The following is a 17591-nucleotide window of genomic DNA, read 5'->3' as shown; positions in this document are numbered from 1 at the left end:
TCTGTAAATACAGAGATATGTGGCTGTCTTCCTATCTGTATTGTGTGGGACCTTGTCGAAGGACACGGCTGTTTTTCCCTAGACTTCAACAGCAGGCAATAAAGTGAGTGACAAACAAGACAAGCAGCCATATGCGATCAATGCCTGCAGAAATAGTAAAAAAAAAAAAAAAAAAGAGAGAGCGAGAGAGAGAGAGAGAGAGAGAGAGAGAGAAAAGCACTCTCTAAACAGGACTGTACACATGTGCATCAATAAAAGCAAAGTCATGTGATGTCCTGTAACTGAAAATATTCACAGAAGTCTTACTATTAAACAATAATCTCAGTCATGTAGCAGCATACAGTAAGTAGTGCAAAGGTAACAAAACTTTGTCCTTTATCCTATTTAGAGCATTTAAGTTGAAAGAGACAACTTTATTTACTTTTCACAGAATGATAAATTGTTATCCCTCTCTGTAAATGGCACATTCATGTAAGCGCATAAGTGCTTTCAGCTTCAAGGATTGAAAGATTTATTTTGGCACTATACTGAATCATAGAACTGATAGTTATGGCTCCCAATGAATTACTCAAGTACACTGATATATAAAATATTACTTGTGTTTTTTGATATTAGAAATGTAATAGATGATAAAATATAAAAAAATAATGTTTATCACTTGAAAGATGGCACTTGCTGCCTTTTGAGGGCCTGTGTTGCATTAGACTGTACTGCCATCTGCTGGTGAACAGGCTCTGATTACTAACTGAACTATCTGTAAAATATTGCTGTTTATTTGTCATTTCTGTTGATATATAACTAGAATACCATGAATTTGGTGTTTGAATTGATTGATAATTGTATCAGGATCATTATGTCTGCAGCAGCCTACAGTCAGTGTCAAAAGGCCACCGGGAAATAATATATGTGGTCTATTTGAGTTGTTCAGCACTTTTCAAAGCTAATTACTTAGCTGCATTAGTATTTTTAATTAGCAGTGCCCAATTAGAGAAATGGAAACCAACAAGCTTTCTCTTTTCCATTTCATTAATGAAAGTGATGTGCATACAGCTAAGGGTTTGACAAATCATTGTGCATTCATCAGAGAGATACTGTTCTGTTACTCATGAAATAAGTCAAATGTCCTTTAGAGGAATTTTATTTTCTTAATGGAGAGTAATGAAATATATTTCCCTGTTATTTTTGTAATTGCTGTGACATCTCAGCAAGAGTCCAAAGGAGTGCTTAAATGGCATTGTACTAGATTACTTTTTAAACAGTATTTCTATTCCTGGTAGGCAGACTCACCAAAATATAGCTAGCTATCATCTTAAGGATGTTGCAATATGGAATTGCAAATGATATGTTTTTGGTCAACTTATATCAGTCTCAATCCAAATTTACCTGTAGGTGCTAAATAATTTCCTTAAAATGAAAGTCCAAGCACGATTAGTTTAAAGGGATACTCCACCCCAAAATGAAAATTTTGTCATTAATCACTTACCCCCATGTCGCTCCAAACCCGTAAAAGCTTTGTTCGTCCTCAGAACAGATATTTTGGATGAAAACTGGGAGGCTTGTGACTGTCCCATTGACTGCCAAGTAAATTACACCGTCAAGGCAGAGAAAAGTATAAAAAACATAGTCAAAATAGTCATCAGTACGCTGTTTCCATTCAGATCAAAGCGTAAATAAACGCACAATAGGTATCCATGCCTTACTGATGACAGAGAATAGCGTCCATCCATCGGATGCTCTCCAAAATGGCGCTACGCTGACAAAGAGACAGAGAGGAGACGAATTGTTGAATAAATGTCTTTATTTTTATTTTCTTTGTGTATAATAAAAAGTATTCTCGTCTCTTCATAAAATTCAGATTGAACCACTGATAGCAGATGGACTATTTTGACGATGTTTGTTTTCTGTTCCTTGACGGTGTAATTTACTTGGCAGTCAATGGGACAGTCACAAACCTCCCGGTTTTCATCCAAAATATTTTAAATTGTGTTCCGAAGACGAACGAAGCTTTTACGGGTTTGGAACGACATGGGGGTAAGTGATTAATGACAACATTTTCATTTTGGGGTGGAGTATCCCTTTAATTTGGTTCCCACTTTGCTTGTTTATGATTTTGAACAATCAGTGTAACCTTTGAGAGTCTTGTGATCCATTTTTTAAATTTATTTTCTTCTGTTATGTGATTGTTTAACATTTTTTTATGTAGAAATTTTGTTCTGTGACAAGAATTAGAATATTTTCTAAGTGTTTTTACAAGAAAACTTTCAGTTTATCTACTTCAAAATGTCATGGTTAATTCAATGTATTACTTGCCATTTCTTTATAATTATTTCTGAAATTTACTAGCATTTTTTTGAGTGAAAATTGTTTGTGCACCATTATTTTTCAGTATATATGTGTGTATGTATACTCTAAAAGTAACTCGTTTCTGTATTTGAGTTAAATATCCAAAATACTTGACAAATGTTCTTCTCATCATGGAAATGTGAAAAAGGCTTCCTTCTGTGAAATAACAATAATAATAGATGTTTCATAAAGAGTTTTAATAAGTATGATTTAATTACATTGGAAGAAAACTAAATATACATTAAATAAATAAATATAATAAACTCTTGAACTGACTGCTGTTTTATTTACATTGTCCATCCCATAATGAAGAAGAAGGGATTGACTTCTGAAGCACATAAATAAATAAAGGTTTAGCTAAAACAGAACATACAATTACTATATTACTACTTTAATACTACAACATTGAAAACAGACACATATTCACAAAATGTAAAAATGTCTTTCCGTCGGTGGGTCTTGGGCATCAGTAATACACACTTCTCTTCAGAATGTAAGGCCGTCTTGATTTATTGGTGCGCAGTTGCCTTTTAAGTATATACGGAGATTTCCTCTTCAGTGGATTGTCGCTGTTTTGGTCCAGCTCCAGATATTCTTGGTCGTCTTGAAGCTGAAATGAAAGACAAAATGTTTGAGCTGTTACCTCCAATGCCACTCAGGTTATTACAGGGCTGAAAATCACAGCAATTGGGTGGACAATACTGTCAATCAACTGCCATGTCGTGACTGATGCTTACTACATCGCCCGGCTCTTTCTAATCATTGCTCCTCAGAGCTACACTGAAGTGTGCTTGAATAAGATGTATAACTGATGAAGTCTACTTCTCAAAATGATAGGGCCGCACTTTAAAGGCAAGGGCAATTTTTGTGAATTTTAATGATCCGTGAGGCGACCCATGAACTGGAGATTTACCAAATTCCGCAGTTAATTTTGAAGAAAGGCAATTCACCCAGTTGTTTTCATATTTTTTTATTTATATAGAACTTTTTTACATTATACTTATTTTACTTCTGCTAGAAAATGTTTCTCATTTTCATTCTGTTTAACTTGATGTACTAAAATAACAAAAAAAATATAGATAAAAGAAATTACCAATGACAAAAACAAACAATTACTAAAATGAAAATAGAAAAATAAAAACTGATTCAAATGAATAAAATCAACAATAGTATACTAAATAGATACTAAAATAACACCGCCTGAAATTAGTGCTGTAGTGCTATTGAATAAAAATCATCAGCTAAATGACAAGCATTAGAATGTTCATAAACCATTTGGCCTCTTTATGTAAGCAATCATTTTTAGCTTGTGTTGTAATCAATTTGGCAGCATTTCTTTTGAATATGGCATTTCTTCCAAATGTTTAATTCATGCTGCATTATTTATGAACCACCCTATATATTTAAATATAAAAAGTCAGTCCTAATAAACTGTTAGGTGACTGAATAATAAATATAAACTGACTGCTAAGCAATTATTGACTTGTGTTAGAGCATGTCAATTGTTTATTGTCTCAATACCTGTGTGTGTCATCTCTCACCTCTCTAGGCTGCAGGACCCTGCAGAGGTTCTGAAGGTCATGCATTTCCTCAAGCATTTGGGCGAGGGAACCTGAAACCCTCTGGTCATAGTCAGCTTGAACCTCTGCATCCTCCTGCTGCTGCTCGCTGTCCCAGGCCTCCTGCCACGACTCCACGAGACGGTTCATCATCTTGCACACATCCTGGAGCGGCAGCTGCCACAGGGGGGCGATGTGCTTGCCCTGCTTTACCTGCACACATGGTGAGAGATCAAAAATGTTTACTTTCAATGACTCACTCTCAGATTTATTTCAGCTTATAAAAAAAGTCAAGCTGTCTCCAGCCATTACTATATTCTCAGTCCACTTACAGGGTGCCAATACTGGATAAGCACATTTTGAGTTTTCTCTAGTGTTTTTATTGGCCTTCACAGGATGAGTCTAACAAGATCAAGGCCTGGTGTGATATCTGGAAATCTGTTTTCAACCTGTTGGCTGTAAGTCTTATATTACACAATCACCTTTGAGTTCATATGTTTGATATTAAAAATAAGTGTAAATTCAAACATATCAAAATGAAAGTTTTTTTTTTTTATCATTATTAAATAACAGAGGAAAATGTCACCTGCATAAGACCTGCAGCTGTCTGCCATTAATGTAACTATTTCACTACATTTAATTACACTTGGCCAGCTGACATTTTAAAAGCATTAGCCTTAAAGACATCATATTTAATGTCAGTATTTAAAGTCATCATTTTTAATTAACTCTGCAGTAGAGAGCATGTCTGTATGGAAATGATAATGCAGTGCAGAATATTGATAAATATTGAAAGGCAGCTGAGCTTCATTTCAGGCAATGACACATCATTTGGTCCACCAATAGAGCGTAAAAGCTTCATCTGTTTTGCTTTTTTGAGTACACTGCTTCTGATTTGCTGCCTGATTGGAAGCATTTCTTTTTTAATCAATAGTTTACAAAAACGTGTAATTTCGTGTTACATTTAACATCAGTTAGTACCTACACTTGTGGACCGTTGAAGACAATAGAATTGTTGAATGACTGGAGCGCAAACCTAATTTTACTATAAATCCCTGTGCTATTCTGTTTCAGTGTGAAAGTGCCTCTCCAAATGCCTTAGTAAACAGATTTAATGCTTGTGATGGTAAAGTTAGCTGGTAAAGAATATTCTTTATTTTGTTTAATAAATCTGTTTTTCCCCTATACCATGCTGTATTCTCAAAACCAGAAACCATGAAATAACCATGTGTTTCATTTAAAATTCAGCTGCCCCATAGTCAAAGGGCATATCTATATTAAGGCCCCGTATAAGGCCAGTATTGCCTCTGTTGGCTTGCACTCAACAGGTGTTTTAAAAGCAAGAATGTACCTTTGAAGTGAGGAGACTTCTCAGTACCTCTTCCTCTATTGCCCTTTTTCCCTGGTCTATATCTATAAAGAGGGAGAAAACACACAATGTTGACATGTTTTAAGGGTAGGACTGAGCATATACACATCAAAGTACAGAGAAACCAGACGAGTTTCTTGTCTGCAGCAGTGAGTCTGTTTTAATTCAATGAGATCTAAAGAAAATGTGAAATGGGTCTGTATTTCATATTATTCATATATTCCAAGGTGGGTAGAAACATAAGATACATCACCTGCCCAGCATCATGTTTAAATGTATATGGTTAAAATGTCTAGAAGACATTTAGAGCATTAAGTGAGTGAAAATTGTGATCCTGCTATATACTGTATAAAAGCAGAAAATTGTTCTCCAGCAAATGTGACCAAAATCAGAGGACATCCATCAAATTTTTATTTTTATATGTCTATATATATATATGATTCCATCAATTTAAGGTATTTTGAAGTTTTATCTTTATTCAATTACTAATAAAATTATCTAGTTATTTTACTATCAGTTGGATCAAAATATAGCAGATCATTATAGTAAAACTAAGACCATAAAAGATACAATATGTGAATATTAGCTATCAAATATCATCATCATAAAATGTTTACCTTTCTTGGTCATTTTGAATGGTAATTAAAATATGCTTTTTTTATAGAAGTAAAATCAGTCTGTATAAATTGATAAAAGTGCACCTACCTGAACACAGTCCATTACACAATAAAAAAAGGAGGATAACGGAGGTCAGCTGCATCTGCATTTTCTTAGTAGTCCCACAGTTTCTACACATTCAAGCTGGGCCCAAGTCCATAGGGTTAAAGGTCATAAAATAGTATGAAAACAGATGGAATAATACGAGAGATAAGTTGTAAGAGCGTTACAGAGACAGAAAGAAAATTGCAGCGTGTCCTGCAGAAGTCACGATGCTGTCTTCTTGGTTTCTTATCCAACCTGTTCGCTGTGTCTTCTCTTGGCTTTCTCAGAAGTGAAGTGAGGAATGGCGGGCTCCATTCCACCCGGTATATAAGAGCCTCTATGATGTCAGAGGAGCGCACTATCATTCCTACCCCTCCCGTATCCATCTCCATATCCCTCTCTCTCCATCCCTCCCTCCCTCCCTCCATGCCCCCTTGTCCTGTGTCACGATGACGTCAGCAAACACCTCAGAAACCACTTTGATTGTTGACGTCAAAACTTTCATAAATGCTCATTTGATGTTCCCCTCGTCATTCTGGTGGAGGGAGGGGGAATGAAGAAGTGAATTTGTGATTAGTTCTTAGAAGCGTGATGATTAAAGTTGGAGAAGATGTGCAATGCCCTCATCTGAACTTATTGATATTGACTGTCTTCAAGAATTACCTATATTGTTCAATTGCACGTCAACCCAGTAATAACTCTTATTGTCCGTCATACTTTCCATTGTTATAGGTTGCTCATACTGTGCTGAGATAAAATGTAAACTGTTTTGAGAATGCAGTGTGTGATGTTTAACCTTGAAAGATTCACTCGGTACAGTTTGTAATGAAATGGTCTTGGCTTTTGATTGCTTCCAAATGATAGCTAAGGTCAAGGTTAAATTATTATGATGCATTATAATTTATCATTATACAGTATTAAAGACCAGGGAGTTTTGTAACACTGTCAGTTTAACCAATCACTATCACACATGACCACCAACCTCCTGAGGTGTGTTAGATTCTGTGTAAAAAATATAAAGAATTACAGGACAAATAGTATCCTGTTTGTAGAGTGTAAAAAAAATATATATAGCATGAATTTGATGCCACCAAATGTCATGAAATTGATTATTTTTAAATCAAACGTTTAAAATGAAAAGAGAGTGTGGTATTAATGGAGAATGGCATTGCCACAATTTAAAAAAATAATAATAATAATTAAGACTATCCGAATTTTTGTAGAATATTTGATGTTGGTGTTACAACCCATTAAAGTAGTGGTCTTGGGTTGTAACATCAACGCTCTTTAACAGTTTGTAACAGCATGATTTTTGATTGTTGTAGGAAGGCTAAAAAATAAAAAATAAAACAGAGTTACAGACGCTGAAACAAAATGTGTAACAACACTCCCCGTTCTCGAAAACCCGGCAGAGATGCTATCACAATCATCAGCTTCACACAGGTCTCCGACAGGCGAGTTTTGTCGCCTCCCTCCGTGTGAAGTGGGCCGGCCCTGCTTGAAACTCCTCTTACTTTGAAGTTCGCAAGTTGTTCAACTTTTTCCACGGCCAGCACTTCAGTGGCACTTTCTTGATTAGGTTTATGCGTTCAGTTCTGATACACGATGTCTTGGATCTGACCTGTGATCATACTGATGCGCGATGGCTCCTTTTGGAAAAAACTTTCTGAAGGCGCGTTTGAAGAACAGGTATGATTCACACCATCCATTTCATTTAAGATTGCGCAGTCTTACCACAGACATTTATGGGATAAATAAATATATGTTTATTTGAAAGGTCGAAATGCGCGTAAATCCAAGTTTTTTCCTTCAGAATCGTTCTTAATTAAACGCGTAAAGTTATTGTTATGGGCTGTAAACGCTCGTCGCTGTAACAACAGCACTTGCTCTCACTCGAGCGTTTCGCTGCATGGTCGCAGAGAGTCGAGTTACACTTAATGCTGTTGTTCTGCTTGCACTGGTGCCTCTCTTGGATGCTGGTAGCTGGCGTTAAGTAACGCAAAATGAGTGTCTCCAAAATTAGTCATTTTTCCTAAATATTCATTCCTGCATGACGACGGATGTGCGTGACGGTGCGTCCTGAGCATGATGAAACGAGCTGAAAAGGATTAATGTTGTTGTGTCGTATATTTGACCTATTTGTTTAGGTTTTTATTTATTATGTTTAGAGAATGTAATTTTTTAAAACTGTTTGAACAGACAAGTAGGCTAAAGGATTCTGTGTGTGAACTATAAGGATTGAATCCCCCAAGACGAGGTCTAAGAAAAAGTTTGAAGGTTTTAAAAGTCTGTTCTTTTTAATTGCAAGCATGTATTTCAAACAGTAACATAACAGTCTGTAAAAAAAAAAAATTTGCTAAATGTGTAAACTAAACTCGCAAACAGAAATTTGCGTAAGCAGGTAACCATAGCAACCGTAATTGCACGTTCGCTGTCAGTATAGACTGGACGGTACATAACAAAACATAAGTATATTGTCATTATTTATCGCAATGTTAGAGGTGTACACATAATAAATAGGCTATTATGACAAAAAGCGTTAATTTTTGTTTAGAAGATATTCACTATAGTTGACGAGTAGCTAGACTTAAGTGGCGTTAAATATTTTGTAGATGACGGACGGATAGCTACACCCTAGTGGCCTGAAAAAAAAAAAGGGTTGCGTGAGATGAACTTCATTTAAGCCTATAAATTACTGCCAAAATTCTTTTTAAAAGTTCTCACTCTTTAAGGTTCATGTCATCAACAGCATAATTGACTATGCAGTTTAAGTTCTCTGGTTTACTTTTGATGTCTCAGTGTTTCCACTTTGGCTTGTCTAAATGGTTAATTATTCAATAGTGTTTGTTGTGGGCTGATTAAAGAGGATTCTTTTTTGGATGGCTATGCCACAGTAGTTTGCATCAGGGTTTAGGTTATGTTTTTTCACCAGTTTATCTATTTATTCATGTTCTATGCAGACAATTTATTGCACAGAAAGGCATTTTAGTTGTCTTTACCAGTCTTTTTAAGCTTGAGACTCTCTGAGGGGACATTATAGTTTTACGATGCTGTAAAATCACCTTTAAAGCATAAGCCAACTGTAATTATCTCAAATGTTCAGAGTGAAATCTAATCAAAGGTAATTTAACTCCATGTCTGCTTTATTTAATGTGGTCCATGCAGAATATCATTTTAACTGTTGATTTATACATGCTTTAATTCATAGGCATGCTTTTTGCGAACATATAAAGGTGTGTGTTCTAACAATGACAGTTTAAACTGGAGGTGGTTGGTTATTACACTCAGCTGAACTACCTCAGCTGCCGTAATTGTATGGATATTTTAGTGCACCAAACATAATGTCACTTCTGTTGAGGCTTAAATAAGAACCTTCTAGAGCAGCATTACAATTTTTAAACTATACTTTGCTTTGCTCAAGCCATTGAGACAAACTGCTCCACCTAAACATGCAGTGGAGATGTTTTGTCTTCTCAGTGATGCTTATCAAATAGAGTTCTTTCTGAAAATCAGTTTTTTCATCAAAAATCTTTCGTGCTTTTTAAATGGGGTTCAGGAAGCACACTGTTTTTTATCACTGCCTCTATATTACTGTGGCTACACCAAAAAGAACAAAAGAAAAAACTGCTAGTAAATTCCACTATTAATTACAAAGAAAAGTAACCCATTGCATTAAGTACATTTTTGAAGTAGAAAGACTGAATTAGTATTTTCTTGCGAAACATGCTCCATTAATATATATTTTTTTGTCTTTGACAACTATATTTTTACAGTATACATAGTATGTTTTCCTTACATTATAAATAATGTGAACATTTCACTTATGAATTCCTCCCTTCACTTTTGCCTCGCTCCGGTTCTCATGTGCTCACTAAAATCTCTCAGATACCTGTTCACGAATCAGACGACACAGGCAATACCCATGTAATATGATTTCACATCTGCTCTTAATGGTCACAAAGTTTACATCTGCTGCAAAAAGATTTATGATTTAATCAATATCTACAACTTTGAGTTGGCTACATGTATTAATATAAAGATAATGAATAATGGTAATGAGATATAGCACTGAATGATCCGCGCATCTTTGTTAAATCAATGTTTAATTTCCCAAGCATAATTTTGTACAGCCTAATAAACCTTGATAGACTGAGTTCAGGAGATTGTGTTCCTTGTCCAGTCACTGTGTTGAGTCTGTAGAAGGATACATCGTGTTCTCTGTAATACAAGGCTCAAGTCTGGTGGTCACACGTGTGTTTGTGTTTGCTCTGTGAGTTGAGAAGCAGAGTGTTCTGTTCTTTTCACCTTCAGTGGTTCTCTGACAATGTCTCTGGTGTTGTGATTATTAGGGTACAACAGATACATCTAATCTACATTTCAAACCACGCTTGTACATGTTCCTTACTCCGTTCGTTTGCAATATATCCATGAAATGGAATTCAGAATGTTCCATTGCCTCACAATACATGAACTTGGTGGCAGGATGTATGTAACAGGATGCTGCTGGTCACCATTGATTTTCCCACAAGACAAACACAGGTGCTTCCATTCCCCCTCATTTGTTTCCTGTACTCATGACAATTTTGGAAAAGACTAAATAAAATAGAGTAGACCATTTTATGAAAACAATATTGAATTCCCAGTGTAGACAACATGCTCTTAAAATGGATCAAAATTGTATAGAAAGCCAAGAAAGCACATTGTTAACCAGCTGTGTGTACACGCTTGCATTGTATTGTAGCATATTGTCTGTTTCAGTGTAATGTGTCTGACATGTGTGGACAAGCTACTGTATACTTTTACTTGCTTATTATGTAAGTGCTAGGGCTGTACACTTCTGTTACGATGTCATGTTGATGATGTCATGCACAGGTGTGAATGTGGGATTAACTGTTAAAAATAGCATTGTTTACAGTAAGTTATGTCATGCAACATTTAACAAATATTAGTCTTGCATTTAGTTTGTATACTTTTCAGTCTAAGATAAAGGCCTGCATCCCTACAGAATACAGTATATTTAAGGATGGTTTGTCTTTTTATGTAACAGTGTATTGGGTGGTCTGCTATGTGAATAGCTCAACGATTTACTTTTTTGTAGAGTAGCAGCAAGGTCTTTAAATATTAACTAACCACCTGCATTCTTGCATATATATTGCATTCTTCTGAGGTCATTCATTAAGATAAAATACACCTCTTATATTTTTTGTCACCTTTTACAAGACATCAGCAATCAAACTATTTATTTATTGCTGAACATTACCTCGATATAACTTTACATTTAAATTTGCTTTTCGCTTTTAATAGCTTTTTAATCACCCTCTACAGTTCTGAACTAAGAGAGATAATTAGTCATACCTGAAAAATTATGAAACAATCATTTCAGATAATTGGGACTATGATACACTTGTCATGAAGCCTTCTGCTCATCTGAATAATGTCAGCCATTAGTGTGGCATTTAAAATTTGAGCTATGGATGTGAATCCGTCATCAGCGGTGCCAAGTACAGTTATAACTGTAAAATGACTCTTGGATCATATACAGTTTGTGAGCTTTATGTATTTCACCTCATTCCAGATTGTATGTAGTAATGAAGAAACAAGCCAGTCTGTCCATTACATTGTTATAGTGTGTTTTTAGGCACGAGTGGAATCACTATATTCTTACACTCCAATGTTACAGTATTGCTTTTATACTTATATAGTTTGTAACTGTTTTGTAATACTTAATTATTTGACGTTATTGTATAAAATGACCATATTAGTAGACATTTTAAGGGATATTAAACTTGTTGTTGTTGTTTATAATACACACTTATTATATTTCTTTATCAGGTCTAAGCCTGTGGAGGAAACACCAGGCAAGGAACTCCAGGTGCTTGTATGTCGAGAAGAAAAAGTAGTCTGTGGCGTTACCAAGCACACAACCTGCGCAGATGTAGTCAAGGCTTTATTGGAGGACCACCAGACTTTACCAGAGAGTAAAAGGCTACTACATGGGGAACCTAAAGACTTCTGCATCCTGGAACGGTGGAAGGGCTTTGAGAGAGCACTGCCACCTCTCACTCGAATTCTTCGGCTATGGAATGCTTGGGGCGATGAGAGACCTTTCATACAGTTTGTCCTCATGAAGATCAGTGATTTTGTGCCATCATCCAAAGGAGCCAAAAGAGGCTCGAAGTCTCGGGGAGTGAGGTCTAAAAGATGGGAGCAAGGACCTGCACAGTACGCCAAGGCTGTATCTGCGGAGAAGCAGAAGCGCATGGTGAAGAAGGCCTTCCGCAAATTGGAGAAGATCCAGAAATCAGAGACATCAGAGGGATCAGGAGAGATCAGTAAGCTAGTGCAGTTGATCATCTCACAGGATCAGACCATCCGGCAGCAGATTCACCAAATGCGGGAGATAGACTTGGAGATTGAACATGCAGAGGAACAGCTGAGCAACAGCCCCACACCTCGCTCCAGCATCACAGAAAGTGATGGTGGCCAGTCGTTGTCCCAATTTGACAACCAGCTTCAGGAGTACCTGTACACCAGTGATGGACTCGAGCAACTAGAACTACATGTTTGCAGGCACCAAGAACTCATTGATCAGCTCTCTCAAGATATTGACCTGGAGCTGAGGAACTGGACTTCAGATTTAGACGACTTGAAAGGAGCAGCAGCTGCAAGTCCAGAACTAGAGCTGGAACCTAACCTCTCACTGTCCTCCTCAGATCTCTTAGAGCTGGAAACTTTACGCAGTGAACTTGAGTCAAACATGAGAGCTGGGCTTTCCCTCCATGCCCAAACGCAGGAAATTGAGAAGGAAATACAGCGGAACAAAACAGCCATGCAGTCCCAGAACCAAGAATACCAGCATCTGGTTGCCCAACTCAATGCACTTGAGCTGGGGGCCTGTCCAGACCAGCCTAGCCCTCTATCTCTGAAGACCCAGATCAGGGCCACTGTCTCTCAGCAGACAGCAGGCAAGGTCAGGCTGACATGCTCCCCTACAGATGCGACAGACACGGACTCAGACACTGGAATAAGCTCTACTCACAGTCAGGACTCGCTGTCTCCCTGTGTGGACAGGTCACCTCCACTGGACACCGACGTTTAAGTTCAGGATTAACCAATTGTGTTTTTAAGACATTGTATTTAATGACTCCAACAAGGAAACACACAGTTGAAAGGGACATTCCACCCAAAAATTAAAATTTTGTCATCATTTACTCAGCGTCATGTCATTCCAAACAGAAGTTTACCATTAGCCCTTTCACAAAAATCTGAAATTACATCAGCGCAGGGTAAAGTTAGTTCCGTTACAGGTCTGCGCCTATTATATCTGTATGCCCTTTTCTCAAATAATTCTTCTTACCTTTTCTGTTTTGTCTGTTTTCCAAGTATGTTGTTATATAATCTATAAAGAAATAACATTTTACTTGTTTGTAACTTATATGGCCACTCAGACCGCTGACTCGTGAGTTAATCCACTTAACATAGCACCGCATGGTTTCTATTCTCCGTCTCCGGCAAAGTCCCTTTTTTAAGTAGTCTTTGATCTCCGGTACATTTGAGCGTATTACTCTCAATTCCCTCGAATCACCACTTCATGATAAATTACTTCAAAATGACAACATTTATGACCAGATGCACATTTTTCCAAAAATACATTAAACAATTCTCAGTCCAGTTGAAGCATATTAAACTCAATACAACAACGTAATCCCGATAGAATAGGAACAAAGCCATGAATCTGAGTATGGACAAAACACTGAGACATTTCTCAAAATATCTTCTTAGAAGAAAGAAATACATGTGGTTTTGGAACAATATGAGGGGGAGTAAATGATGGCAATTATTATTTTTTTGGCTGAAATACCCCTTTAAACTAATTTGTGCTGTTACGGTTATACTATATAGATATTGATGCAGAAATGAACTATGTGAATTCATGATTATCATCTTATGTTTTTTCTCTTTATTAGAATTCATACGTTCTTAAATTCTAAATTATGTAAAATAACTTTAAAAAGCTGAAAAATATAACATTTTTGGGTTTCATTCATCTTTAAAATTACCCCTCTGATTTTGTTTATTTTAAATCCTGCTGATATTTATTAAGCCCAAATTTGTGTTCACCTAAATACAAAGTTCAGCTATATATATTGTCAATACTGTTTTTAAAGAAAAAATATTTTGATGTAATCTGTAAATATCAATAGCACTATAAAAATGTTTATAACTAGATGAACAAGGTATGAATGAACGCAAAATTGTTTTATATTAAAACAAACTAGACTTTGCATATAAGCTTTACTTTTTAACCTGTTTCTGTTTTTTAAATATACAGTCTGAACAGGTGACTGCACAAATTGCAAAATACAGAGATAAAAGTTATCACATATGCATAAATTATTTTTTTCTTTAAAATGTTTTGAACTACATTCAAATTATTTTGCAGCTTGGAGCCTTTTCAGCATAGCAATTTCCCATCCCATGCTTTTGCGATGTAAGATGTGTTATCAACTATAGTTTGTAGACTGTGACTCATGTTCCCTTCACAGCTAAAGTGGGTTGAGACAGCACTCGGTGAAAGAATCCATTCTGACACTAATACAAACACAAGGAATATTTGAATTCTAATGGGAAAACCTTTGTACATTTCTTCAGTCACTGCCAGTAAAGAGACATTCGAGCCCTTTTGCTTCAAGTAATTGCCTCATCCTTTCTTTAAAACCAGCGAACAGCAGAGACTTAGCAGTCCTATTAGACTGCGGTCTCATTGCTTCATTGAATTAATGCAGGGTCTTTAATGCCAAGTTCCTGAAGGGTAACAACGTGTTACGCCGTTGTCATTCAGCGTGACTCATAACAAATGGGATTTTAAAGAAGGCTCCATTTTGTAATGCAAAACAAATGGGTTTTAAAAACTTGCATTATGCAGCAGGCCTTGATATTCAGAGGGTGTTAATGAAGCCTTGCTTCATTGGCTGCTTCAGAGTGCCGGCTTCGCACTGAGATAATAACCAAATTCCCCTTCATTGGCTCTGATCCCACACAGCACCCCCTGCAGGGTGTTGGCAATACAAAGTCCGAAGGCTCTTTAATGTCTCCACTGTCAGCGTCGTGACTTGTTTACCTCCACTGTCAGTTCAGGAGGATCCAGAGAGCTGCCAGGACTCTGTCGTGGCCGTAATTTCCTGTGTGAAAACGGCAATTACTGACTTTTATCTCTGCTGCAGTAGTATTTCCAGCACTAACAATTACACCGGCCAATTCTTGTAAACAGTCCTTTAAGATTGTGTCAGAACAGCTCCCCCATGTTGAACTTTCAATTACGAAGACTTGTGCATCCTCCCAGGCAGAAAATAGTGAAGTGGTATAAAAAGGGATGAGGAAGGGACTTTTGCATGGCCATCATGTAACAAGACACTTGTATTTTCCTTCACTAGATCAAGGAACCTGTCCTGACTAACTTTTTACATTTCATAAACACATTTTTTGTGTGTAGTTTTTGATCCAACAAGTGATTGAATCGTCTCAAGACAAAATAATCCTGTCGCCTGCATGCTGTAATCTTCAAAAACAACAGTCACATTATCTTGTCAGTTTGCCTTGAGTTTCCTGAATGGGCTTTTTTCCACTTTTGCCAGTGATTTGTATGTTAATGTGTCTCTCATACATACCAATAAGTTTTGAACTTGTACCAAAAAGCAAATAAACTAATTTTAGGATCTCTTTTAGACTGACTCGCTGTATTTTTTTTGGCATTGCTCAGAAGAAACTGTGTGGGTGAATGTTAACAGGATTACTGCAACCGCAGAATTGTTCGCTTGACAGCAACTCGTTGTTCTTTTGTTTTTAATCTCATAATTACATGTTGAAAGCTGTAATATAATGTATTAAAGGGTACCATTTCAGAATATGCTGTGCACAAACCCATCCTTATGTGAATGACTAGCTAATTTAAGTTGTTGTCTCAGTTAAAACAGAATCAAAATACTTTAAATGTGTCAAACAGAAACAAGTAGTGGTGTTTTACTTGGCATGTTCAAGTTAACTTTGCAATCTTAACATTAAGCAAACATGTTTCATAGAGTTTTTCAGCCTCATGGAAAGAATGCTGTATCCTTGTATGTACGTTCAAAGCGTTCAGGCGAAACTGTGTGCACTTGCAGAATCGTGTCAGGGAACAGGTTCATCTTTTTTTTATGAATCTCATAAAAATAACTGCATCTGAAAAGAGCTCAATGTGTCTCTACCTCACATAAACTCGGCATGTCTGAACTTCTTCCCAAGTTGAAGGCAATTGGTTGGATAAAAGCAGTTCAAAAAGGTGACACCATTTGACAGAACTCACTGAATTAAAATAAAATTAGTTTAAAAAGTACTCATAGCTTGCTTCAGTTTTGTAAAGTAGAATTTTTGATAAATTGATCTGATTGCTGATAATCGTAAATATCTTGGCACATATATATATACAGTAAACTGAGTTTTGTGGATAACACTAATAATGTTTTTTAAAAATGCATGCAACGTCTATTCCTAATTCGGAGAATCAGTAGGTTTGGAGTGAGTCAGAACATATTAGAGATTGCCTACAAATCATTGGTAGAGAGTGTGCTGACATATAATTTAACTTCATGGTATGGGCACCTTAATTGTAAGCAGAAAACTAATCTGGCAAGAGTCACTAATATAGCTAGTAAAATTATCGGCAGGCCACAGAATATGTTGGGTGAGGTTTACACCTCAAAGACCCAACTCATCCTCTGTGTGATCAGTTTGTTTTATTGCCCTCTGGGAGACGATTTTTAATGCCTAGAGCAAAGACAAATATTTATAAAAAATCCTTTGTACCTGCTGCGATCGGATTTATTAACCAAAAGTTGTGATTCAGTATGATGGTTTTTATGTGTTTTTGAAGTATGTGTTTGTATGTGTATTTGGTTTTCGTGGTGTGGTCAAAAACAAATTTCAACCATGGTTGACAATAAAGATGTATAGTATTGTATCCGTGGAACCTTTCAAATGCAGAAAAGGTTCTTTATAGTTGAAATAGCTTCTTTAGATTTTTAAAGTGCTCTTCAAAATGGTTCTTTTTGGAACTGTTCACAGAAAGGTTCTTTTGGGAACCAAAAATGGTTCTTCTATGGCATCACTGCAAAAACACCTTTTTGAAACCTTTATTTTTAAGAGTGTATCCATAATAATATGTGACCCTGGACCACAAAACCAGTCTTAAGTCACTGGGGTGCATTTGTAGCAATAGCCAAAAATACATTGTATGGGTCAAAATTATAAATTTCTCTTTTATGCCAAAAATCATTAGGATATTAAGTAAAGATCATGTTCCATGAAGATGTTTTGTAAATTTCTTACCGTAAATGTATAAAAGCTTCATTTTTTATTAGTAATATGCATTGCTAAGAACTTCATTTGGACAACTTTAAAGGCGATTTTCTCAATATTTAGATTTTTTTGCAACCTCAGATTCCAGATTTTCAAATAGTCGTATCTCAGCCAAATATTGTCCGATCCTAACAAACCATACATCAATGGAAAGCTTATTTATTTAGCTTTCAGGTGATGTATAAATCTCAATTTCGAAAAATTGACACTGGTTTTGTGGTCCA

General features: G+C 36.3%; 2 protein-coding genes across 3 annotated transcripts; one reads left to right on the top strand and one right to left on the bottom strand.

Annotated features, from left to right (window-relative positions):
* Positions 1 to 2561: 2561 nt before the first annotated feature.
* nts (neurotensin) lies at positions 2562 to 6330 on the bottom strand. Its single transcript, XM_058751832.1, has 4 exons — positions 5977 to 6330; positions 5254 to 5315; positions 3885 to 4115; positions 2562 to 2953 (listed from the first exon to the last, which is right to left on the bottom strand). Exons 1-4 carry the CDS (start codon positions 6065 to 6067, stop codon positions 2810 to 2812), a joined length of 528 nt encoding a protein of 175 aa, XP_058607815.1. The 5' UTR covers positions 6068 to 6330; the 3' UTR covers positions 2562 to 2809.
* Positions 6331 to 6417: 87 nt separating this feature from the next.
* On the top strand, positions 6418 to 15698 carry rassf9 (Ras association domain family member 9). Of its 2 annotated transcripts, none has more exons than XM_058752361.1 (2): positions 6418 to 7662; positions 11806 to 15698. In XM_058752361.1, the coding sequence occupies exons 1-2, from the start codon at positions 7616 to 7618 to the stop codon at positions 13070 to 13072; spliced, it is 1314 nt and encodes a 437-aa protein (XP_058608344.1). In that variant the 5' UTR covers positions 6418 to 7615; the 3' UTR covers positions 13073 to 15698. The 2 variants fall into 2 exon arrangements, with proteins under 2 accessions (XP_058608344.1, XP_058608343.1); XM_058752360.1 differs by lacking the exon at positions 6418 to 7662 and adding an exon at positions 8946 to 10512.
* The last annotated feature ends 1893 nt before the right edge of the window (positions 15699 to 17591 follow it).

This window comes from Onychostoma macrolepis, chromosome 18 (genome assembly GCF_012432095.1).
Source record: "Onychostoma macrolepis isolate SWU-2019 chromosome 18, ASM1243209v1, whole genome shotgun sequence".
Lineage (NCBI taxonomy): Eukaryota > Metazoa > Chordata > Actinopteri > Cypriniformes > Cyprinidae > Onychostoma > Onychostoma macrolepis.
Note: the sequence above shows the minus strand (reverse complement) of the source record. Positions and strands in the feature narration are given on the sequence as shown.

Coding starts and splice junctions, on each gene's coding strand:
- nts (XM_058751832.1), bottom strand. CDS start 6,067: ATGTGTAGAAACTGTGGGACTACTAAGAAAATGCAGATGCAGCTGACC. Junction 4,116..5,253: donor GAAGTCTCCTCACTTCAAAG/GTACATTCTTGC, acceptor CCATGTGTGCAG/GTAAAGCAGGGCAAGCACAT. Junction 2,954..3,884: donor GGGTCCTGCAGCCTAGAGAG/GTGAGAGATGAC, acceptor CTTTCATTTCAG/CTTCAAGACGACCAAGAATA.
- rassf9 (XM_058752360.1), top strand. CDS start 10,406: ATGGAATTCAGAATGTTCCATTGCCTCACAATACATGAACTTGGTGGC. Junction 10,513..11,805: donor TTCCCACAAGACAAACACAG/GTGCTTCCATTC, acceptor TTTCTTTATCAG/GTCTAAGCCTGTGGAGGAAA.